At 44.3% G+C, this 26329-nt stretch overlaps 1 protein-coding gene across 6 annotated transcripts in view; it reads right to left on the bottom strand.

The window, feature by feature from the left end:
• Positions 1-26329, bottom strand: part of LOC109864856 (follistatin-related protein 5) — a 190930-nt gene that overhangs the window by 31119 nt on the left and 133482 nt on the right. For 3 of the 6 annotated variants that reach the window (XM_031797806.1, XM_031797805.1, XM_031797807.1), the window contains exons 8-11: positions 24782-24793; positions 22210-22330; positions 16960-17121; positions 13583-13717 (exon numbers count right to left, since the gene is read on the bottom strand). In XM_031797806.1, coding sequence (XP_031653666.1) covers positions 13583-13717; positions 16960-17121; positions 22210-22330; positions 24782-24793 — 430 coding nt within the window. The remainder of the gene's footprint in view (positions 1-13582; positions 13718-16959; positions 17122-22209; positions 22331-24781; positions 24794-26329) is intronic. The other 3 variants (XM_031797808.1, XM_031797809.1, XM_020452860.2) reach the window with 1 other exon arrangement.

Below are 26329 nucleotides of genomic sequence, written 5' to 3' on the forward strand. Positions count from 1 at the left end.
ATCCCACAACCCCCTCTGTTTCCATTCCATCTTCCATTTTCCTGACCGTCTGCAAACCAATCTCGGGCCCCAATTCAGTTCTGATTTTAATCTCCCCCTATTCTGATGCTGCTCATTCTCTCACCCTCTCTTCTGCTGTGTGGAGAGCGATGGGGAGAATAGAGAAAGAGAGAAAAGTAAAAAAGAAAAGAAGCTTTGGCAGTGGCATGACAGACCTGTTAGTCAAGCCTAATCGTTCAAAAGTGCTTCGTCAAGTCCCACTCTGTTGCACTCATGCTTGCATTTTGTTCTCATTAAAAAGTTACACAAGAGAACTGATGTAGAGGAATGATTAACATGGGAAGAAAAAGGGAGTGTTAGGCAGACGCTGCACTGTTCCAGTTACTGGTGATGTTCCAAAAAGCGTCAGATTGGTACTGCTGGGGGAAATGGAGGAAGGAGTATGGTAGTGAGATGAGATCTTGGTGCCCAAGTCTTTTCCAATAAAGCAATGATTTGATGCTATTCATCACAAGGAAGAAAGATTGTGCTCGTTCTAAAACATACGAGTGGCCCCAAAATCACACTCATCATCCATATTAGAAAACAGCTATGTGCCACTTTCTGCGGCGGCGGAGTTCACTACACTGGTCCTGAATAACTGTTCCCAAATGAAGAGCGCCAGAATTGTGCCGTTGTCAGGTGGACTCCACACTCCCCACACAACAACACCTTCCCGTCAGCAAGGTTACAACACAAACTCGATTTGTTTACAAGGGCACACGGATGCGACATTTGGGCACAGTGCCTGTGGATAGGAACATCCTGGCATCACAGCCAGCAGACTTCCTGACTGCATTAACAGGTGAAGCCAGGCAGCCTCAGTTTATCTAATTAGGCTGGCAGATGCAAATGGGAAAAGGCATCGTGACACAGTCGCCCTGGGTGTCTTCCTCTCTGTTCTTCTCCCACTGTGATTCATTGGATTTATCAGCCTGTGTTTGGGATTGAGTCGCCTGGCAACATTGGCACGTTGTGTCTGCTTTGTGTGTCAGTTGTTATGCAAATTGATCTGGCAGCGTTGTATAATCGAGACTGAGGATATGTTTTAATTATAGCTGGCTATAAATACCTTTGTCCAAATACTGCCTGGATTTATTGACATGATGATGACACTGTTGTGGTGAGCTGAATGTTCCATGTACAGCTCTGTAGCTCAGCTCAGTATTTCATATGGATCCATTACTACACATTAACATTTCTGTTTCATGGTCTGACAGTTATGGATCGATAGAAAATTATGGAAAGATTGAAAATAAGTTTCTAAAATACCATACAAAGAATTGAGAGAATGTGATTACCTACACTAAATATGGACATGTAATGTTTTTTAAAGGGAATGATGAAAAGTCTGTTCAGACACAAAAGTTTTGTCCACTAACAACTATGCTGTATCACCACCAACTTAAGTGTACATCAACCTAAATGTTTCCTGTTCCAATTCCATGAATCGCTGTAAATGGATTCATGTTCAACTAGGGTTTATTTTTTTGCTGCAGTTACTTTTAGCAGCTTAATCCTGAAGATTTAATTAAGGAGGCTTCGTTACTGGAGGGATAACTTTAGCTGGATTGAGAAACACCCTGGTCGTACGATATGGAGTAATGCTGAAATGGAATTCTTCGAAGGCGCAAGACAGTTCTATAATTGGAGGATGAAGTCTCTGGAGAGAACTGACTACAGTGGGGGAAAGTATTTTTTTTAAGAAGAAAATATCCAACCGTTTAATCCTGGGTTGGAAATATCCTTGAATATTTCAAAAGCGCAAGTAATTGGTCAGCGAGAAGTTGAAACGCCCATTGAAAATCTGGTCCCGCATGGAGCTACCCATGTGATTTTACATCGTCAGGAGAAAAAGCAGGATAAATGTGTTGGATGGTTTCAAATAAGTGCTTTCCAGATAGCAATATATTAAGTCTCCCAGTGATTGAAACTTCACTTTTTGAATTGTAGCCTCACTGTACCTTTTGAATCATATATACACTGAGTATACAAAACATTAGGAACACCATCTTAACACTGAGTTTCACCACCTTTTGCCCTCAGAACAGCCTCAATTCGTCAGGGCATGCTCTACAAGGTGTCGAAAACATTCCACAGTGATGCTGGACCATGTTGACTCCAATGCTTCCCACAGTTGTGTGAAGTTGGCTGGATGACGTTTAGGTGGAGGAACATTCTTGATACACACGGGAAACTGAGAGTGAAAAACACAGTAGCGTTGCAGTTCTTGACACACTCAAACCTCAAACCAGTGCGCCTGGCACCTACTACCAAATCGAATCCAAATCAAATCAAACTATTGGCCTCTACCATACCCTGTTCAAAGGCACTTCAATATTTTGTATTTTAAAATAATGATTGAAGCAGGAGATGAGAAGCAGGTACAGGGAGTGAAGGTTTAATAACTGACAGACATGAAACAGAACAGGAACAGCGTCTGGACAGGAACACATAACAACAATTAATGAGGACACCGGGAACACCACAGAGGAACAGACAGATATACAGGGGCAATCAACCACGTGAAGGAGTCCAGGTAAGTCCAATGAGCGCTGCTGCAGGTAATGATGGTGACAGGTGTGTGTAAAGACGGGTAGCCTGGCGCCCCATCTGAATGCCACACATACAATCCATGTCTCAATTGTCTCAAGTTTAAAAATCCTTCTTTAATCTCTCTCTTCTCCTTCATCTACACTGATTGAAGAGGATTTAAAAGGGATCATAGCTTTCACCTCGATTCACCGGGTCAGTCGATGTCATGGAAAGAGCAGGTGTTCTTAATGTTTTGTACTCTCAGTGTATATCTCTCTATTATGTGTGGGAATACTTTGGAACAGATTTCCAAAATTACAATCTCTTGGAGCTGATTTGCTGGTGTTTTTACAGTCTTTTAGGTCCAACAATTAAACAAATATCATTATACACAGTACCTGTCAAAGGTTTGGACACACCTACTCATTCAAGGGTTTTTCTTTATTTTTACTATTTTCTAAATTTGTTAATAATAGTGAAGACATCAAAACTATGAAATAACACATATGGAATCAAGTAACAATCAAAAAAGTGTTAAACAAATGAAAATATATTTTATTTTTGAGATTCTTCAAAGTATCCACACTTTGCCTTGATGTGTTCTCTCAACCAGCTTCATGAGGTAGTCACCTGGAATATATTTCAATTAACAGGTGTGCCGTGTTAAAAGTTAATTTGTGGAATTTCTTTCCTTCTTAATGCGTTTGAGCCAATCAGTTGTGTTGTGACAAGGTAGGGGTGGTATACAGAAGATTTGGTAAAATACCAAGTGCATATTATGGCAAGAAATGCTCAAATGAGCAAAGAGAAATGAGAGTCCATCATTACTTTAAGACATGAAGGTCAGTCAATGTGGGAAATTTCAAAAACGTTGAATGTTTCTTCAAGTGCAGTCGCAAAAACCATCAAGCCCTATGATGAAACTGGCTCTCATGAGGACTGCCATGGGAGTTACCTCTGCCGCAGAGGATACGTTCATTATGTTCATTAGAGTTATTTCACCTTTATTTAACCAGGTAGGCTAGTTGAGAACAAGTTCTCATTTGCAACTGCGACCTGGCCAAGATAAAGCATAGCAGTGTGAGCATACAACAAAGAGTTACACATGGAGTAAACAATTAACAAGTCAATAACACAGTAGAAAACGAAGGGGGGGTCTATATACAATGTGTGCAAAAGGCATGAGGAGGTAGGCAAATAATTACAATTTTGCAGATTAACACTGGAGTGATAAAAGATCAGATGGTCATGTACAGGTAGAGATATTGGTGTGCAGAAGAGCAGAAAAGTAAATAAATAGAAACAGTACGGGGATGAGGTAGGTGAAAAGGGTGGGCTATTTACCAATAGACTATGTACAGCTGCAGCGATCGGTTAGCTGCTCAGATAGCTGATGTTTGAAGTTGGTGAGGGAGATAAAAGTCTCCAACTTCAGCGATTTTTGCAATTCGTTCCAGTCACAGGCAGCAGAGTACTGGAACGAAAGGCGGCCAAATGAGGTGTTGGCTTTAGGGATGATCAGTGAGATACACCTGCTGGAGCGCGTGCTACGGATGGGTGTTGCCATCGTGACCAGTGAGCTGAGATAAGGCGGAGCTTTACCTAGCATAGACTTGTAGATGACCTGGAGCCAGTGGGTCTGGCGACGAATATGTAGCGAGGGCCAGCCGACTAGAGCATACAAGTCGCAGTGGTGGGTAGTATAAGGTGCTTTAGTGACAAAACGGATGGCACTGTGATAGACTGCATCCAGTTTGCTGAGTAGAGTGTTGGAAGCCATTTTGTAGATGACATCGCCGAAGTCGAGGATCGGTAGGATAGTCAGTTTTACTAGGGTAAGCTTGGCGGCTTGAGTGAAGGAGGCTTTGTTGCGGAATAGAAAGCCGACTCTTGATTTGATTTTCGATTGGAGATGTTTGATATGAGTCTGGAAGGAGAGTTTGCAGTCTAGCCAGACACCTAGGTACTTATAGACGTCCACATATTCTAGGTCGGAACCATCCAGGGTGGTGATGCTAGTCGGGCATGCAGGTGCAGGCAGCGACCGGTTGAAAAGCATGCATTTGGTCTTACTAGCGTTTAAGAGCAGTTGGAGGCCACGGAAGGAGTGTTGTATGGCATTGAAGCTTGTTTGGAGGTTAGATAGCACAGTGTCCAAAGACGGGCCGAAAGTATATAGAATGGTGTCGTCTGCGTAGAGGTGGATCAGGGAATCGCCCGCAGCAAGAGCAACATCATTGATATACACAGAGAAAAGAGTCGGCCCGAGAATTGAACCCTGTGGCACCCCCATAGAGACTGCCAGAGGACCGGACAGCATGCCCTCCGATTTGACACACTGAACTCTGTCTGCAAAGTAATTGGTGAACCAGGCAAGGCAGTCATCCGAAAAACCGAGGCTACTGAGTCTGCCGATAAGAATATGGTGATTGACAGAGTCGAAAGCCTTGGCGAGGTCGATGAAGACGGCTGCACAGTACTGTCTTTTATCGATGGCGGTTATGATGTCGTTTAGTACCTTGAGTGTGGCTGAGGTGCACCCATGACCGGCTCGGAAACCAGATTGCACAGCGGAGAAGGTACGGTGGGATTCGAGATGGTCAGTGACCTGTTTGTTGACTTGGCTTTCGAAGACCTTAGATAGGCAGGGCAGGATGGATATAGGTCTGTAACAGTTTGGGTCCAGGGTGTCTCCCCCTTTGAAGAGGGGGATGACTGCGGCAGCTTTCCAATCCTTGGGGATCTCAGACGATATGAAAGAGAGGTTGAACAGGCTGGTAATAGGGGTTGCGACAATGGTGGCAGATAGTTTCAGAAATAGAGGGTCCAGATTGTCAAGCCCAGCTGATTTGTACGGGTCCAGGTTTTGCAGCTCTTTCAGAACATCTGCTATCTGGATTTGGGTAAAGGAGAACCTGGAGAGGCTTGGGCGAGGAGCTGCGGGGGGGGCGGAGCTGTTGGCCGAGGTTGAAGTAGCCAGGCGGAAGGCATGGCCAGCCGTTGAGAAATGCTTATTGAAGTTTTCGATAATCATGGATTTATCAGTGGTGACCGTGTTACCTAGCCTCAGTGCAGTGGGCAGCTGGGAGGAGGTGCTCTTGTTCTCCATGGACTTCACAGTGTCCCAGAACTTTTTGGAGTTGGAGCTACAGGATGCAAACTTCTGCCTGAAGAAGCTGGCCTTAGCTTTCCTGACTGACTGCGTGTATTGGTTCCGGACTTCCCTGAACAGTTGCATATCACGGGGACTATTCGATGCTATTGCAGTCCGCCACAGGATGTTTTTGTGCTGGTCGAGGGCAGTCAGGTCTGGGGTGAACCAAGGGCTGTATCTGTTCTTAGTTCTGCATTTTTTGAACGGAGCATGCTTATCTAAAATGGTGAGGAAGTTACTTTTAAAGAATGACCAGGCATCCTCAACTGACGGGATGAGGTCAATGTCCTTCCAGGATACCCGGGCCAGGTCGATTAGAAAGGCCTGCTCACAGAAGTGTTTTAGGGAGCGCTTGACAGTGATGAGGGGTGGTCGTTTGACTGCGGCTCCGTAGCGGATACAGGCAATGAGGCAGTGATCGCTGAGATCCTGGTTGAAGACAGCGGAGGTGTATTTGGAGGGCCAGTTGGTCAGGATGACGTCTATGAGGGTGCCCTTGTTTACAGAGTTAGGGTTGTACCTGGTGGGTTCCTTGATGATTTGTGTGAGATTGAGGGCATCTAGCTTAGATTGTAGGACTGGCGGGGTGTTAAGCATATCCCAGTTTAGGTCACCTAACAGAACAAACTCTGAAGCTAGATGGGGGGCGATCAATTCACAAATGGTGTCCAGGGCACAGCTGGGAGCTGAGGGGGGTCGGTAGTAGGCGGCAACCGTGAGAGACTTATTTCTGGAGAGAGTAATTTTCAAAATTAGTAGTTCGAACTGTTTGGGTATGGACCTGGAAAGTATGACATTACTTTGCAGGCCATCTCTGCAGTAAACTGCAACTCCTCCCCCTTTGGCGGTTCTATCTTGACGGAAGATGTTATAGTTGGGTATGGAAATCTCTGAATTTTTGGTGGCCTTCCTGAGCCAGGATTCAGACACAGCAAGGACATCAGGGTTAGCAGAGTGTGCTAAAGCAGTGAGTAAGACAAACTTAGGGAGGAGGCTTCTGATGTTGACATGCATGAAACCAAGGCTTTTTCGAACACAGAAGTCAACAAATGAGGGTGCCTGGGGACATGCAGGGCCTGGGTTTACCTCCACATCACCCGCGGAACAGAGAAGGAGTAGTATGAGGGTGCGGCTAAAGGCTATCAAAACTGGTCGCCTAGAGCGTTGGGGACAGAGAATAAGAGGAGCAGGTTTCTGGGCATGGTAGAATATATTCAGGGCATAATGCGCAGACAGGGGTATGGTGGGGTGCGGGTACAGCGGAGGTAAGCCCAGGCACTGGGTGATGATGAGAGAGGTTGTATCTCTGGACATGCTGGTAGTAATGGGTGAGGTCACCGCATGTGTGGGAGGTGGGACAAAGGAGTTATCAGGGGTATGAAGAGTGGAACTAGGGGCTCCATTGTGAACTAAAACAATGATAACTAACCTGAACAACAGTATACAAGGCATATTGACATTTGAGAGAGACATATAGCGAGGCATACAGTAATCACAGGTGTTGATTTGGGAAAGCTAGCTAAAACAGTAGGTGAGACAACAGCTAATCAGCTAGCACAACAACAGCAGGTAAAATGGCGTAGACTAGGCAACGGGGCCAACAGATAAAACAAACAAGCAGAATGGAGTACCGTGATTTATGGACAGTCCAGCGTGCATCAGCTATGTAGCCAAGAGATCAGTGTCCAGGGGGCAGCGGTGGATGGGGAAGGGAAGCTGGACTGGCGAGTGTTATCCAGGTTAAAAAAACGAACAATGACTAAATAGCTTGTAGCTAGTTAGCTGGTTAGCTTCTGGAGGTTCTTGAGTGTGTTCTAAAAATAAATAAAAAATAATAGCGATTCCGTATCACATTGGGTGAGGCAGGTTTCCGGAAGGTATAAACAAATTAAAAGTCAAAAGAGATAGAAAGTAAATATGGGTCCGGTGGGCGTTTGGGACGCGGCGATTCAGGCGGTTAGCAGGCCTGTGCTAACAAGCTAACAGTTTGTAGGCCCGGGCTAGACAAGGTAGCAGTTAGCGGACCGGAGCTGGACAAGCTAGCAGTTAGCAGGCCGAATTAGCAAGCAGGGAGATAGCGAGGGCTAGAGAGTTAGTCTTTGGGGGACGTCGCGATGGGGTGAGTCTGTTTATTCCTCTTCATGCGGTGACATCGATAGACCGGTCGTGGGCCCGGGTATTGTAGCTCAGGAGTATGCTACGGTGGTAGCGCAGGCCGGGCTAGCTTCAAGCTAAGTGGGTGGAAACGCTAGCCAGGGGTAATCGTCCAGGGTTGCGGTTTAGCTAGATAGCTAGTTGTGAAGATCCAGCGTATTTGGAAGCTTAGGTTTAGCAAAATGTTTTTAAAGGGATAGCTATGTAAAAAACGAAAAATATGTAAAAAACGAAAAATATGTAAAAAAACGAAAAATAAACAAAATATAAACAAAATATACAGGGACACGACACGACAGGACGACTTACTGCTACGCCATCTTGGATTCAAAGAGTTCAAAAGCAATGGACATAAGACTAGTGGAAATCTGTCCTTTGGTCTGATGAGTCAAAACTTTAGATTTTTGGTTCCTACCGCCGTGTCTTTATGAAATGCAGAGTAGCTGAACGGATGATCTCCGCATGTGTGGTTCCCACTGTGAACCATAAAGCAGGTGTGATAGTGTGGGAGTGCTTTGCTGGTGACATTGTCAGTGATTTATTTAGAATTTAAGGCACACTTCACCAGCATGGCTACCACAGCATTCTGCAGCGATACACCATCCCATCTGGTTTGCGCTTAGTGGGACTATCTTTTGTTTTTCAACAGGACAGTGACCCAACACACCTCCAGGCTATGTAAGGGCTATTTGACCAAGAAGGATAGTGATGGAGTGCTGCATTAGATGACCTGGCCTCCACAATCATCCAACCTCAACCAAATGGAGATGGTTTGGGATGTGTTGGACCGCAGAGAGAAGGAAAAGCAGCCAACAAGTGCTCAACATATGTGGAAACTCCTTCAAGACTGTTGGAAAAGCATTCCTCATGAAGCTGGTTGAGAGAATGAAAAGAGTGTGCAAAGCTGTCATCAAGGCAAAGGGTGGCTACTTTGAAGAATCTAAAATATAATATATATTTTGATTTGTTTAACACTTTTTGGTTACTACATGATTCCATATGTGTTATTTCATAGTTTTGATGTCTTCACTATTATTCTACAATGTAGAAAATAGTAAACATAAAGAAAAACCCTTGAATGAGTAGGTGTGTCCAAACTTTTGACTGGTACTGTATAACTATTTTTAAGAAAGCTTAAAAAAAAAAGAAGAAAAAAAGAGCAAATTAAATGTGGCCTGTGGGTCGCCAGTTGGGGAACCATACCTCTATACCCTACCCTACATGTTCTTAATGTTTTGTACACTCAGTGTATTTACGTCTGGGAGAAAAGTGACAGCCTTCACTGAGTTGTCATAATGCCACACACTGGCCTTACAATACATTCATTAGCAATGTCCTTTGAGGCTGATTTAACTTTATGATTCATTGAAATTGGCAAGTTAGTGCTGGGCCGTAAAATAAAACTGTGGTTCTCCCATTCAAAATACCCTATAAAGCCAAAATCACCCCAGAAAATAAATGTGAGAGTAGAGAGCATCTATTTATTTACACTGCGTAGCGTAGTCTACTTAGCATAGGGAAGATCATAACAATTCCTCTAATTCTTTTTCTACAAATGCAATTTGTAGAAATGTATCTTCTTATTTTACCAGCATTGCTCTGCGTAGACACGAGAAAAATAGACTTGCTTTCTAATTTGATGCGCTATGACGCCATAGACACCGTTGACTCTGGAGCCCATCTGTTTTCTTTCGTTCACATCTCTGCATTCTAATTCCAGTGTGGACACGCTCGTTCACATCTGTGCATTCTAATTCCAGTGTGTACACGCTCGTTCACATCTGTGCATTCTAATTCCAGTGTGTACACGCTCGTTCACATCTGTGCATTCTAATTCCAGTGTGTACACGCTCGTTCACATCTGTGCATTCTAATTCCAGTGTGTACACGCTCGTTCACATCTGTGCATTCTGATTCCAGTGTGTACACGCTCGTTCACATCTGTGCATTCTAATTCCAGTGTGTACACGCTCGTTCACATCTGTGCATTCTAATTCCAGTGTGTACACGCTCGTTCACATCTGTGCATTCTAATTCCAGTGTGTACACGCTCGTTCACATCTGTGCATTCTAATTCCAGTGTGTACACGCTCGTTCACATCTGTGCATTCTAATTCCAGTGTGTACACGCTCGTTCACATCTGTGCATTCTAATTCCAGTGTGTACACGCTCGTTCACATCTGTGCATTCTAATTCCAGTGTGTACAAGCTCGTTCAAGCGCGTAAAAAAAAAAGCTTTCCGTTTGATTTGGCCTTAAGGCTGATTCAACTAAGGGCTCGATAATGTGTTGAATTAGGTGTGTTAGTGCTGGGCTATAACAAAAGTCTGCACTCACTATGGGTTTCCTGGACCCAAATACTGTTGTAAACACTTCACAATAATGCACCATACATGCATGACACAAGCTCAAAGATGCCATACAAAGACCTTACAAATGCTTCACAATGGAGCACCTGCAGATAGATCCACAGCCAGAGAGACAGACCCACAGCCAGACAGACAGTCCCACAGCCAGACAGACAGACTCACATCCAGACAGACAGACCCACAGCCAGACAGAGTTACTTTAGACAAGTGTTCTCAAAAGTGGCGTAACACATTCAGTGACAGACAGTCATCCCAAAGCTGGAGCCTTCATAGACACAGCCTCTCCAGGACTGTGGCATCACCTGTTACAGTGTGTGACTGTGCACCATTTGACCGCCAAGCGCCGCACATCATGAAATTGCCTTATTTTTGACAAGCCTTGGTGACAAAAAAGCTGCCTTCCTCAGAAACGGCCGAATGAATAAAAGATAAATGGCTGCTAGCCCTAGCCCAGGGGATATGAAGGTCAGTGTCATCAAAAGACCTGGACAAACAGGGACAGACAGACAGACAGACAGACAGACAGACAGACAGACAGATAGACAGATAGACAGACAGACAGACAGACAGACAGACAGACAGACAGACAGACAGACAGACAGACAGACAGACAGACAGACAGACAGACAGACAGACAGACAGACAGACAGACAGACAGACAGACAGACAGACAGACAGACAGACAGACAGACAGACAGACAGACCCACAGCCAGTCAGACAGACCCACAGCCAGACCCACAACCAGACAGACAGACACACAGACAGACAGACCCACAACCAGACAGATAGACCCACACAGACCCACAGACAGACAGACCGACAGACAGACAGACAGGCCATGGCACTGCTGTTGCTGGCACCACAGGTTAGGTTTCTGCATAGCTTGGGACTGTGAACCATGGCCAACACAGTGTGAAAGCTTGATGTGATCAACTGTGTTAGGCATCGATTGACACCCACCTGCACACACACTCGTTGACCCACACACACACACACATTGACACACGCATTAATACACTCAAGTTGACACACACTCAAACATACACACAGTACTCACATGCATAGGACGTAGGCCCATGTCCCTCTCTCTGTGCCTTGGCTGGTGTTAACCTACACCAACACCAACAAACACCCCTGCCTCACGGACGTCCGACGCTCCAGAAATAATTGGCGACCATTTTGAAGTGAAGGGCAGATATTCTTGCCAGTTTAACAGCGATTCCTGTCAGATTAATTGCGCTCCACCACGGGTGACAGTTGACTAAAGACCACTCTGAATATAGTCTGCTCATTTATTCGAAGGCGATGAAGCGCACCAACGACGTCAAGAAAACAATTAACTTTAACGTGGTGGCGAGAAACAGGTTTTTGACTTTGAACGAGCTCTGGGTGAATCTGCTGAGTGGTGTTCACTTTCGCTCAGACTATCATGTCTCTCACCTCATCTGCTGCTTACTATTACGGTGACCACTTCAGCAATCTATCAACACTATGTTGAATAAGGCTGTCAAGATATCACATTTATTTCTATAAACTAGATATCTGATGTATGAACCATTTATGTAGCCGAATGAGCCATTTGCAAGTGATAACTCACAAATTGGAAATAGTGGACAGGAGAAAATAAAATATAAGATATGGAATGACACCACATCTACCTAAAAATGGAATGGATGATATGAAGGAGACCAAGCTCTAACAAATGCTGGTAGACTACATTGGGGATGAGTTTGAATCGTTGTTTCGTTCCCAGATGGGAGGTCATTGGGGGGCCGACATCTACTGAGGCACAGCAGAGAGTTATCCAATCGGAGAGAGGGATTGTGGGAGGAGAGGGAGGCAGGAAAGAGAGAATGGGCAGATATCTAGGAATAGGTTTTCTAAGGTTAAAGTCTGCCAGCCTAGGGACACTAGTTTCCCTGGTTATATGGAGGGCATTTCACACAGACCATATCACACGTGTCAGCTGATCACAAGTCTCTTTCACAAGTGGATGTTAAAATATGGGTATGAGAAAGTAGGCTACAGTATGTCAGTAAATAACTCAAAGGTGTCATTAACATAGTGGTGTTCAATTTCCAACTGTAAGGCTACTGTATATTGTAAGGCTACTGGCTACAGTGATATTATACATTGAATTCAGGTCTCTCTCTCTCTCTCTCTCTTGCTGATAAGAGAGAGTGGAGGGATGCATCCACAGCCGAGCTTCAGCTTACACACTAACTCAGAGCGCTAGCATAGCCTCAGGGCTAGAGATGCAACCCAAGGAAGCCAAGCAGGCACTCCACTGGGGTAATAAGGAGAGACCAGACTAGGTCAAACATGCATTCGGGAGTGCTGCTGGGTAGTTGAACTGTGCGCCCTATCCATTTAATTATTTGTTTTTCCTTCTAATATAATGGTGGACTATTTCAAAATGCTCCGTGCTATCTCTTTGTTGTTGACTATGGGTTGTGGATGTAAAATGGTCACCAACATGCCAACCCCCTCAGCAATTTCATCATACACAGTGGCTTCAAAGTTTCAAATGAGGCAACTGATTGACTTCTAACCCCAGAGAGTAAGTATGTTCTCTGGGTTGGGGATGATCCAAAATGGTTGCCAGTGTGTGTTTCAACCCCCTAGCAGTTTCATCACACTCGGTGGCTTCAAAACTTCAAAGGAGGCAACTGACTGACTTCTGACCCCAGAGAGTTTGATCCTGTGATGTTTGACGGCACGTTTGGAGTGTATCACTGCCACTGGGACAGCAGCTAAACCTATTGTATCATCGAAGGGGACATGTGAGTGACTTGAAAGTAAGAGTTGCCGTGTTTGCTTTTTTGTGCCGTTATTAGAAGAGGAGAGAATTAGCGACAACGTAGTCACAATCATTGGTTGAACATAAAAAACTGATTTTTGATATTTTGGAAAGGCCAAGAATAATGACAGAGTCAATGAATGGGACTGTGTCTGATCTGAGCACGTATTTGTATCATAACTCTATGTTGTCCCTTAGGGCCACCATACAATTCCTCCTAAAGCTGTATTAATTTCAATTAAAGAAATTTCTGAGTTGGAAATAAACTTAAGGATTCTACACAACACGACCATTAACATTGTACTAGAAGAGGTCCCATTGGTCTCTGTAGCCTAACCACCTGAGCACTAGATAATACAGAATGTAGCTATCTCTGTTATTTCTCTAGCATAAGTTCTATTATTACTTTGGAGGTTATAAACTATTAAGAGACTGGATGAATTATTTAGTGTTTTGAGCTGCGTGTCTCCATTATCCCCAGGAAAGGACACACAGACAGACAGAGGGACAAAGTAGACATCATGACATACGGGTCTTGCGCGCTGAGTCCTCCACAAACAGAGAGGAGATGTCCTCGTCCACCCCGGCGTCGTTTTTGGCAATGCAGCTGTATGCCCCCGTGTCCTCGAAGTGGACGTTGCTGATGTGCACCTCGCTTCCGTTAGCTGGTTGAGACACACACACACACACACACACACACACACACACAGACAGACAGACACACACGCAGGCACGTACCCACATTGTCAGTAAGTGTGACAGACAAATAAAATACCATTTGCAGTTCCTCTCTCAGCGACGCCTGGCAATTTTGATCAAAGTCACCCCTACATAACTGATTCTAATAAGATAGGAGACAGGACAGTGAGGGGTTTTAACAGAATTGGAAGAAGACAAAATTAGAGACTTTTAAGAGTTGTCCCATGCAGTAGGAGTCATTGTGTATTGAGTTGATCTAGTTGTCGCTAACGCTAGGGTGTCTGCACATCTGGGGAATGATTTAGGTATGACACCACTGAGAACTGATTCAGGGGTTGAACACTGGACCTGTCATTCATGCGGAAGAAAGCACTAGGAAAAGACATGAGGTATATCCAGTATACTAAACCAGGGTTTTGTTCAGTAGGTGGAAAAAGCTTTGAAATGGAGTGAAACAGAGTGGTAACAGCTGTTCAATAATTCAAATCAAATTTTATTTGTCACATGCGCCGAATACCTTATAGTGAAATGCTTACTTGCAAGCCCTTAACCAACAATGCAGTTTTAAGAAATCACCCCCCACCCAAAAAAGTAACAGATAAGAAAAACATAAAATTAAAGAGCAGCAGTAAATAACAATAGCGGGTATATATACAGGCGGTACCAGTACACAGTCAATGTGTGGGGGCACCAGTGTCGAGGTAATTGAGGTAATTATGTACATGCAGGTAGGGTTATTAAAGTGGCTATGCATAGATAATAACAGACAGTAGCAGCACTGTGTGTAGGGGGGGGGTGCAAATTGTCTGGGTAGCCATTTGATTAGCTGTTCAGGAGTCTTATGGCTTGAGGGTAGAAGCTGTTTAGAAGCTTCCTGGACCTAGACTTGGCGCTCCGGTACCGCTTGCCGTGCAGTACCAGAGAGAACAGTCTATGACTAGGGTGGCTGGAGTCTTTGACTATTTTTAGGGCCTTCCTCTGACACCGCCTGGTATAGAGGTTTTGGATGGCAGGAGCTTGGCCCCGGTGATGTACTGGGCCATACGCACTACCCTCTGTAGTGTCTTGCGGTCGGAGGCCGAGCAGTTGCCATACCAGGAAGTGATGCAACCCATCAGCATGCTCTCGATCGTGCAGCTGTAAAACCTTTTGAAGATCTGGGGACCCATGCCAAATCTTTTCAATCTCCTAAGGGGGAATAGGTTTCGTCGTGCCTTCTTCACGACTGTCTTGGTGTGTTTGGACCATGTTAGTTTGTTGGTGATGTGGACGCCAAGGAACTTGAAAAGGAGGGGACTGAGCACCTAGGGGCGGCCCATCAGAAAGTCTAGGATCCAGTTGCAGAGGGAGATGTTAAGTCCCAGGGTCCTTAGCTTTGAGGGCACTATGGTGTTGAATGCTGAGCTATAGTCAATGAATAGTATTCTCACATAGGTGTTCCTTTTGTCCAGGTGGGAAAGGGCAGTGTGGAGTGCAGAGATTGCACCATCTGTGGATCTGTTGGTGCGGTATGCAAATTGGAGGGGGTCTAGGGTTTCTGGGATAATGGTGTTGATGTGAGCCATGACCAGCCATTCAAAACATTTCATGGCTACAGACGTGAGTGCTACGGGTCGTTAGTCATTTAGGCAGGTTACCTTAGTGTTCTTTGGCACAGGGACTATGGTGGTCTGCTTGAAAAATGTTGGTATTTCAGACTCAGACAGGGACAGATTGAAAATGTCAGTGAAGACACTTGCCAGCTGGTCAGCGCATGCTCGGAGTACACATCCTGGTAATCCATCTGGCCCAGCGGCCTAGTGAATGTTGACTTGTTTAAAGGTCTTACTCACATCGGCTGCAGAGAGCGTGATCACACAGTCATCCAGAACAGCTGATGCTCTCATGCATGTTTCAGTGTTACTTGCCTCGAAGCGAGCATAGAAGTTATTTAGTTCATCTGGTAGGCTCATGTCACTTGGCAGCTCTCGGCTGTGCTTCCTTTTGTAGTCTGTAATAGTTTTCAAGCCCTGCCACAGCCAAAGAGTGTTGGAGCTGCTGTAGTACGATTCGATCTTAGTCCTGTATTGACGCTTTGCCTGTTTGATGGTTCGTCGGAGGGCATAGCGGGATTTCTTGTAAGCTTCCATGTTAGAGTCCCGCTCCATGAAAGCGGCAGCTCTACCTTTTAGCTCAGTGTGAATGTTGCCTGTAATCCATGGATTCTGGTTGGGGTATGTACGTACAGTCACTGTGGTGACGACGTCCTCAATGCACTTATTGATAAAGCCAGTGACTGATGTGGTGTAGTCCTCAATGCCATTGGAAGAATCCAGGAACATATTCCAGTCTGTGCTTGCCAAACATTAGTTTAGCATCTGCTTCATCTGACCACTTTTTTATAGACTGAGTGATTGGTGCTTCCTGCCTTACTTTTTGCTTGTAAACAGGAATCAGGAGGATAGAGTTATGGTCAGATTTGCCAAATGGAGGGCGAGGGAGAGCTTTGTATGCATCTCTGTGTGTGGAGTAAAGGTGGTCGAGAATTTTTTTCCCTCTGGTTGCACATTTAACATGCTGATAGATATTAGGTAAAACTGATTTATGTTTTCCTGCATTAAAGTCATCGGCCACTAGGAGTGCCACTTCTGGATGAGCGTTTTCCTGTTTGCTTATGGCTCATTTAGTGCCAACCTTGCTCTGTGATGGAATGTAGACAGCTACAAAAAATACAGATGGAAACTCTCTCGGTAGACAGTGTGGTCTACAGCTTATCATGAGATACTCTACCGCAGGCGAGCAATAGCTTGAGACTTCCTTAGATATTCTGCACCAGCTGTTGTTTACATAAATGCATAGGCCCCCGCCAGTATCTTACCAGGAGCTGCTGTTCTGTCTTGACTCATTGAAGAAGAACTCCTCGTCCAATTTTAGGTGAATAATCCCAGTTGATGTCCAGAAGCTCTTTTCGGTCATAAAAGCCGGTAGCAGCAACATTATGTACAAAACAAGTTACGAACAACGCGAAAAAACAAACAAATTAGCATGATTGGTTGTGAGCCGATACGACAGCAGCCCTACCCTCCGGCGCCATCAGTAATGTAATTACACAGATCTTCCATTTTGGTTGCGAAACATTTTGCTTCAGTGTGCCCTACTGAACACTACTCAGATGTATGCCAGCTAGATCTGATAACCCACTTCCCCCCAGAAACTAGATTGTACCCACCTTGCAGGGTGAGCTGCTTAGACAGCTTGGTAGCGATGTCCATGCCATTCTTCAGCCATGCCAGTTGTGGGTTAGGGATACCCTCAGCATGGCACCGGAGACTGGCCGTCACCCCTGGCTCCCGGGCCTGGCTCTCTGGGTAGACTCGGATGACGGGAGGAACTGCATTGTGGGAAGAGGGAAGAGAATAAAAGAGAGGAGATAAATGCAGGCCCACATACTCCATTGAAATTGAAAGGGCTTTTGAGGATCGAGGCAGCCTTATTGGATGAGAAGTTTTCTTTTAGAGTGTCTGCCAAGTCCATTTAACTTCTCACTCTGCATTAACATACTATCAATAGGATCAAGTGCATTTCCAGCATACATTGAATGCCGTTAAAAACATTGGTGTGCTCAGCGAGAACCGCGCAAACCAAACAAATCTAGATCAATAAAATAGAGAACCTCGGTGGGGCTGGCCATTGATTCTGTGCAACATTTTGTCAGGCAAGGTTCATCACTTGTTAACACAGCCACAAAGTCATAAACACTGCCCATTTCTACAATCTAACTTCTGATTTTAAATCTAACCCTAACCCTAACCCTGACCCTACACCTAACCATAACCTTAATCACACTGCTAACCTTATTTTTTTATTTTTTTATTTTTTTATTTTACCTTTATTTAACCAGGTAGGCAAGTTGAGAACAAGTTCTCATTTACAATTGCGACCTGGCCAAGATAAAGCAAAGCAGTTCGACAGATAAAACGACACAGAGTTACACATGGAGTAAAAACAAACATACAGTCAATAATGCAGTATAAACAAGTCTATATACAATGTGAGCAAATGAGGTGAGAAGGGAGGTAAAGGCAAAAAAGGCCATGATGGCAAAGTAAATACAATATAGCAAGTAAAATACTGGAATGGTAGTTTTGCAATGGAAGAATGTGCAAATTATGCCTTATCGTAACCTTCAATTATTTTTTCATACATTTTTACGATATATCTCCTTTGTGGATGTGTTATCTAGTCAAAACCTCAGGCAAGGGGATGGAGGAGAAGGAGCTGAAAGAAATAACAGATTTCTATAACACTTGTTTGGTAAAACTGTGTTTGACAGAAATGCCAGTAATTCCATTAAAAATAGACATCCAAAAGAGCAGCAACACCAAGGCTGCAGAGTAGAGTGCTACCCTGGCAGGCTGTCATTGGAAAGAGAAGACGAGGGCCACTGGATGCAGAGAATACTTCCTGTTGGCTTGATTGGAGAGAGGAAGTCTTTGGCCAGCCAGGTGAGTGTGAGACTACAGGGTGGTTTGGTCCCATGGCCATCTGCTTTCCAGTAGCATTCTGGTTCCTAGAACCTAGTGCCAACAACCTGCCTCAGCTTGAAGGAAGGCCATCCAGGAATGCCAAATATGCCAACAGGAATGCCACCCAGAACACCAATGGTAACGAGCCATGTTAGGTGTTAGGTAAAGGTAGTCAGCTGACAGAGCTAACTAACATTGAGTTTAAAATATTGTTTGACTTTATATATCAAGCATCATAAAAAGTTACTTTTGTAGGTGTATGCTATGCAAGCAAGTATGTAAGTTGTTCAGGTATAGGAGGTGATTCAAAATTTGATTGAACTGGGACCTCGGTTCAATTCCCACCGGTTACACTGATAGCAAGTAATTAGGAGACCATTTAAGAGGTCATGCTGTCTTTAGACAGGGAAGACCTTTAAACTGCACTGTTCTACTCCCAATGGATATTCTACAGTCAGCATGCCTTGTATAAGAGACCCTAAGGTCTTATTAAAACATACATGTATTTCTCTATTCATTTCTTATTTTTCATGAAAGTAAAACATTTCACAAATATTCCTCTTTGGTGCTCCTCCCCCTCCTCCCAAAAATCTTTCCGCTGTGCATGCATTTGTAAACACACTTTTTGCTCCTGTTCGAATCACCATTTCCTTTAGCCCCAGACAGGCACGAATTGAAAGGAAATATAGTCAGTAAGATTTTTCCACTCAAATCTAGATTCCGACAGGATTGGAGCCTGATGTCTGCCTAGGAGAGACAAGAGACATAGTTATAGGACGATGGGACACAGCACCATCATAAATATCCCCTGCTGTCAATCACACAGCAAGCCTCCCCTCTGCACTGGTTTCTTTGCAAAGGAAGTATTTGTGTCACACTCACACATTGGCACACACACATTCACGCATCACAAACAGACACACAAACACACCTCTCCCACAAACACACACACAGCCGTTCAGGGGGACAGCCTTGCCATCATGCTCGAGGATGGTTTCAGATTGACTCTTAGCCCCTTTGAGACCTCTGTCCTCTCTATGTGTTGCATCTCAAGTATCAAGCCCCATTGTAGGTGTCCACAAAGTTCTCTGACCACCCACCATGGAGAAAGCTTTTTACTTGGCCCAGACTCATCTCTCAGCAGGCCTGTTCTCACCGCTAGCTCTGAGCCACCCATAGAGGGTTCCAAACACCAGAGAGCGGGAACCAGACACGGATGCCCCACAGCCCTAGAGACAATGGTGAACACGAATGTGAAAGATGACTTTATCAAATCGAGGGATTCTTTGTGAATACGTATACAAGTTAGACCATGAACATCCCGGGCACAAGAGTAATGTTCATGTGGCTTATTTCACTAATTGGCACCGCAATTCCTCAGTGCTGCTTTATTAACTTGCCTGTAAATCCTGTGATACTAATCAATGGAATAATATGTAGAAAGCCTGAAGAGGGAAGATTTGGTTGAGTAATCTGGCTGAAAGCAGTTGTTTTGCATTACCGTTATGGATCATAAGCATTCGACCATGATGAATGCATTGCTTACAGCTAAAGTTTTCAAACTTTATATTCTCCCTCCCTTTTGTATATTATAATGCATTTCTATATAATATAAAGCAGTGGTTATCAAAGTAAGTATTACCAGTTAAAGGGGGATGTTGTGGCACATAATTGAGTGAAAGCCCATCAGTGAACACCGTTGGCTGTTCACACAAAAAACGGACTTTCCCCCCATCCATTTCCGAAATCAATTGCCAGGCAGCATTTCCCTGGGCCAGGCAAAAACAAATTTGACCAATTAAAGTGAGACATTACCATTAACTATACTGTGAGTGATACAGTTGAAGTCGGAAGATTTCATACACCTACAGCCGAATACAAACTCAAATACAAACTTTAAACTCAGTTTTTCACAATTCCTGACATTTAATCCCAGTAAAAATGCCCTGTTTTAGGTCAGTTAGGATCACCATTTTATTTAAGAATGTGAAATGTCAGAATAATAGCAGAGAGAATGATTTATTTCAGCTTTTATTTCTTTCACCACATTCCCAGTGGGTCAGAAGTTTACATACACTCAATTAGTATTTGGTAGCATTGCCGTTAAATTGTATATCTTGGGTCAAACGTTTCGGGTAGTCTTCCACAAGATTCCCACAATAAGTTGGGTGAATGTTGTCCCATTCCTCCCGACAGAGCTGGTGTAATTGAGTCGGGTTTGTAGGCCTCCTTGTTTGCACACGCTTTTTCAGTTCTGCCCACACATTTTCTATAGTATTGAGGTAAGGGCTTTGTGATGGCCACTTCTGACACAACTTTGGAAGTATGCTTGGGGTCATTGTCCTTTTGGAAGACCCATTTGCGACCAAGCTTTAACTTCCTGACTGATGTCTTGAGATGGTGCTTCAATACATCCACATAATTTTCCTACCTCATGATGCCATCTATTTTGTGATGTGCACCAGTCCCTCCTGCAGCAAAGCACCCCACAACATGATGCTGCCACCCCCGTGCTTCACGGTTTGGATGGTGTTCTTCGGCTTGCAAGCGTCCCCCCTTTTCCTCCAAACATAATGATGGTCATTATGGACAAACAGTTCTATTTTTGTTTCATCAGACCAGAGGACATTTCTCCAAAAAAGTATGATCTTTCTCCCCATGTGCAGTTGCAAACCATAGTCTGTCTTTTTTATGGCGGTTTTGGAGCAGTGGCTTCTTCCTTGCTGAGTGGCCTTTCAGGTTATGTTGATATAGAACTTGTTTTTAAAGTGGATATAGATACTTTTGTACCTGTTTCCTCCAGCATTTCACAAGGTCCTTTGCTGTTGTTCTGGGATTTACTTTTCGCACCAAAGTGCGTTCATCGCTAGGAGACAGAACACATCTTCTTCCTGAGCAGTATGACGGCTGCGTGGTCCCATGGTGTTTATACTTGCGTACTATTGTTTGTACAGACGTGGTACCTTCAGGCATTTGGAATTTGCTCCCAAGGATGAACCAGACTTGTGGAGGTCAACAATTGTTTTTCCAAGGTCTTGGCTAATTTCTTTTGATTTTGCCATGATGTCAAGCAAAGAGGCACTGAGTTTGAAGGTTATCCTTGAAATACATCCACAGATACACTTCAAATTGACCCTATTGATGTCAATTAGCCTATCAGAAGCTTCTAAATCCATGACATTGTTTTATGGAATTTTCCAAGCTGTTTAAAGGCACAGTCAACTTAGTGTATGTAAACTTCTAACCCACTGGAAATGTGATGCAGTGAATTATAAGTGAAATACTTGTGTCATACACAAAGTGTATATCCTAATCGACTTGCCAAAGTTTGTTAACAAGAAATTTGTGGAGTGGTTGAAAAGTTAGTTTAATGACTCCAACCTAAGTGTATGTAAACTTCCGACTTCAACAATATGTGCTTTCAAGTCATCATTAATGGAAACTTTGCAACTGAAGGTCAAACGAAATTCGCCGGCAGTGAGTGTTTTTAGACAGCAGCAAACGTCATATTTTTCTGCGTGCCTAAACTCATGTCTCTAATATGAAAATGGCATCGACAAGACATGGTTTCCTTTCCAATTAGAAAGAAACTCAATTCAAAACTACAGTAGCACTTGACAGCGTTTCCACACAACTAAGGTGTATTTGATTGGCTAAACCTGACTGATTGATAATCCTGAAAGATAGCAAAGAGGTTTGATCACTCTGACAGATTTATCAATCAAAACAACACTCTCAACAATCTAATGTTGCGTTCCCAAGCTCTGTAAGCAGAGCAGAGCATTTCAGCTCGCCTGTCTCTATACTGACGGTGGCCTGTCAGTGTAGCCGGGTGCACCTTCAGGTGGGATTTAGCAGCATTTGGCAGCGAAAATACTTTGGGTTTGACTCAGTAGAGACAGGAAGTGTGAGAGTGACCATTCTGTTCCCGCAGAGCGGCAGTGGCTGCTTACCGTTCACCTGAAGCATGTGCGTCTGCGAGAGCTGCTCGTACCCGTCGGCATGGCAGCTGTAGTTCCCCATATGGGTGGTGGTCACCTTGGTGACATACAATGAGCCATCATCTCCGAAATCCTGCAGGAGAAGAAAGAGGAATGCCACAATGACTGTGTAAGACAAAAACTCATGGGTTCAAAATGTAATTCACACCATCATGAATAACTATGGGTGCTCGGATCAGAATGTTTTGTGAATGTGCACAATGTGTTAGGCAATATGGCTTTGAGTGTTGCAGCAGAGAAAATGGATGTGTTATTGGATCTTTTGTAAAGCAGTAAAATAACTTGGACAAGGAGATCAATAAAGACACACCGTGACACACATTTCTATCCGTTTCAGTCAAAGACAAGCATTTGTTCGCTTGTCAAGAATTATCTTCCAATTATAGTTTTTTGTATGCAAAACAAATCAATCCTTGGTCCTTAATGACACTTTAACATTTATATGTATTATCTTATTTGAAAAAAAAACGTATAAAAAAAAAGAAAAAAGAGTTTTACCCCAAATTCGTGGTATCCAATTGTTAGTAATTATTATCTTGTGTCATCGCTACAACTCCCGTATGGGCTCAGGAGAGACGAAGGTCGAAAGCCATGCGTACTCCGAAACACAACCCAACCAAGCCGCACTGCTTCTTAACACAGTGCGCATCCAACCCGGAAGCCAGCCGGACCAATGTGTCGGAGGAAACACCGTGCACCTGGCGACCTTGGTTAGCGTGCACTGCACTCGGCCTGCCACAGGAGTCGCTGGTGCGTGATGAGACAAGGATATCCCTACCGGCCAAGCACTCCCTAACCCGGACGACACTAGGCCAATTGTGCGTCGCCCCATGGACCTCCCGGTCACGGCCGGCTGCGACAGAGCCTGGGCGCAAACCCAGGGTCTCTGGTGGCACAGCTAGCGCTGCAATGCAGTGCCCTAGACCACTGCGCCACCCGGGAGGCCCCGAAAAAATACATTTTTAACTAGGAAACAACTATAATCAGTCTTTGGTTTAGGGCTGAAATTCAGGTTAAAGCAAGTCTGTCAGTAATTACATTGAAGTGCCATTTTGAGTAATCACTGAAATGAGCAAGATGAGAGGATGTTCCATTTTGTGAACAGGCATGCACCACAAAAACAGTTTCACTATGTTCTCCAATATAAAAGCACAGGCAACTTTATCTGTGAGGTTACCAAGGTCACGAAGAGCAACTAAAACCAATTTAATGAATGTTGTGTCATGATTGCAGCCATTACACCGAAAGAATCCCCAAAGTTAATGAATCCATACACTGTGTTCAAGTAGTGCAACCATCTAGAAATAACTAAAATTAACTTCCTCATTAGACGCCTACTAACATTCACACTTTCCAAGGTAATTTGCTATTTCCCCTGGGAGTATTTCTTCGTTCAGTTCGTTGATTAACATCTATTCATTCTAATTTGATCAGGAAGCTTTCGCAGCTGAAAACCCAGACAGACCTGAAGAAAGATAGCAAATCTTTTAAGTGTTTCTTGTCATAATCCAATTAGAATTCCAATCACGTCTGATGGCATTGTTCAGGTCTCAGAGTCAGTACATGTCCTCGCTTACATACACCTGCTAGACTGCTGTTAAGCATGGGCATGGGCCACCATGTTTGTCAGGTACAACCTCTATGATCAGATAAACAGTGTTCAGGGGTGGGATACTGAGGCCAGGCTGTACCGGATCATCAGACCTTCGCTGTGTGAGGGGAATTGATGGCGCGTTTTGGCCCCTCGGCGACGAGCATATTGTGTCACCCTTTTAAATGAAAAATGAATGAGGGGAGAAATGAAACTCGGAGGGGTGGAACGAGAAGCACTGGAGGCGATCAAATCCCCCACTCCTCTACCCCTCGTTCCCACTCCACCACTCCTCTACCCCTCGTTCCCACTCCACCACTCCTCTACCCCTCGTTCCCACTCCACCACTCCTCCTTCCCTCTCCACTCCTCCACCACTAATGCTTTCCACTCCACTCCGTTACCACCTCCCCTTCCTTCTCCTGCACCCTCCTCCCCCCTCCACTCCTCCACTTCTCCTTCACCCTCCTCCACCCCGCCTTCCCCCTCCACTCCGCCTTCCCCCTCCACTCCTCCTTCACCCCTCCATCCCTCTCCTCCTTCACCCCTCATCCCCCCTCCTCTCCTCCTCCACTCCTCCTTCCCCCTCCACCACCCCTCCTTCCCTCTCCACTCCTCCACCCCTCCTTCCCCCTCGAGTCCTCCTCCACTTCTTCTTCCCCCCCCCTCTTCCACCCCTCCTTCCCCCTACTCCACCTATTCTTCCCCCTCCTACACCCCTCCCCCCACCCCTATTTCACCCCTCTACTCCTCCACCACCCCTCTACTCCTCCTCCACCCCTACTTCCTCCTCCTCCACCCCTCCTCCAGACCACTTCAAGGTCTGGTGTATCCGTCACAGAGTGATGTCAGAATTCATTAGCTTTGTGGCCTTTTTATTGTGGATGACATAGTAGACAATTCTGTGGTGATTTCAGTTCTGATAAAAACCTACCTGTGTCGGAATCTGCTGGGGGGAAAGAACACAATCAAAATATTTGGATGTTAGTTGAAATGCAACATCGAAAACAGGCAAAAGCACCTATCTTTCCACCATGTAACACTATACATCATATAGCTTAATTGATTCAGAATTTTTTTGTATCAGTTGATGGATATTAATTATTTACAGAGGACAGAGTTACAAAAGTCTTAAAGCTCAACATATACATGAGGTTCATGCCTAGATTCAATCAGATCAAGCCTTAACAGGCGATAGCTGACACCCGCATAGCGGATGTTTTGGTGGTGTCAGAGTTGGAACTGCGTTGGAGCCATCAAATCGGTGAGCAGCTGTTCTTGCGATCATTGTTACTAAGCTGCAGCCGCCCCACTCAGAACGAGAAAGTGTAGGCTATATAGAAATAACGACACTCAAAAAAAAAAATATTCAACTACATAATTAGGATTTCTATCAGCCTAATCGAGGTGCATATTACATCTCACACTCCAGTGTTCAACTTGTAAACAAGGCTGCATGGGATTGATTCTGTGGTAATGTCGCCAATGGCAATATCCGCTTAAGGTATAGTTCCGGGAGCCACTTGGACAGCTCTAACTCAGTTCCCCCTCTGACACCATCAAAACGACCTCTATGCGGATGTTGGCTAAAGCATATCTGTTTGAATAGAGCCCTAAAATGCTAGCTGCTATACCCCACTCAGTACACTGGGAGATAAAACGCAATACCCATAAACACTTGGTCAGTGTACATACTGTACATACATACAGTACCAGTCAAAAGTACCAGTACCAGTCAAAAGTTAGGACACATTATTTTTTCTACATTGTAGAATAATTGTGAAGACATCACAACTATGAAATAACACATATGGAATCATGTAGTAACCAAAAACAGTGATAAACAAATAAAAAATATATTTTACATTTGAGATACTTCAAAGTAGCCACCCTTTGCCTTGATGACAGCTTTGCACACTCTTGGGATTCTCTCAACCAGCTTCATGAGGTAGTCACCTGGAATGCTTTTCCAACAGTCTTGAAGGAGTTCCCACATATGCTGAGCACTTGTTGGCTGCTTTCCCTTCACTCTGCGGTCCAACTCATCCCAAACCAAAAACTGCACAATCCAGGTGTGTAAAACTCGTAGAGACTTGAGACTCACGCTGTAATTGCTCCCAAAGGCGTTTCTAACATGTATTGACTCAGGGAGCTGAATACCTATTCAATGACAATAATTTAGTCATTTAAGTTCTATTCATCTTTTTTTTAATAATTTTTTTTTTTAAATCCACTTTGACCTTAGAGTATTTTGTGTAGATTGTTGACAGAAAATGAAAATGAAATACATTTTAATCCCACTTTGTAACACAATAAAATGTGAAGAAATACAAGGGGTCTGCACACTTTTGGAAGGCACTGTATCTACCATATACAGAGGCCAAATTACATCAAAGTCGACCTAACTTGGCCTCGCTTGTACTCTGTTCCTTTACTTTACTCAAGAGTTAAATCTAGCTCTCTCACTTTAATCCAACTTGGC

The sequence above is a fragment of the Oncorhynchus kisutch genome, linkage group LG19, assembly GCF_002021735.2.
Source record: "Oncorhynchus kisutch isolate 150728-3 linkage group LG19, Okis_V2, whole genome shotgun sequence".
In the NCBI taxonomy this organism is placed as follows: Eukaryota; Metazoa; Chordata; class Actinopteri; order Salmoniformes; family Salmonidae; genus Oncorhynchus; species Oncorhynchus kisutch.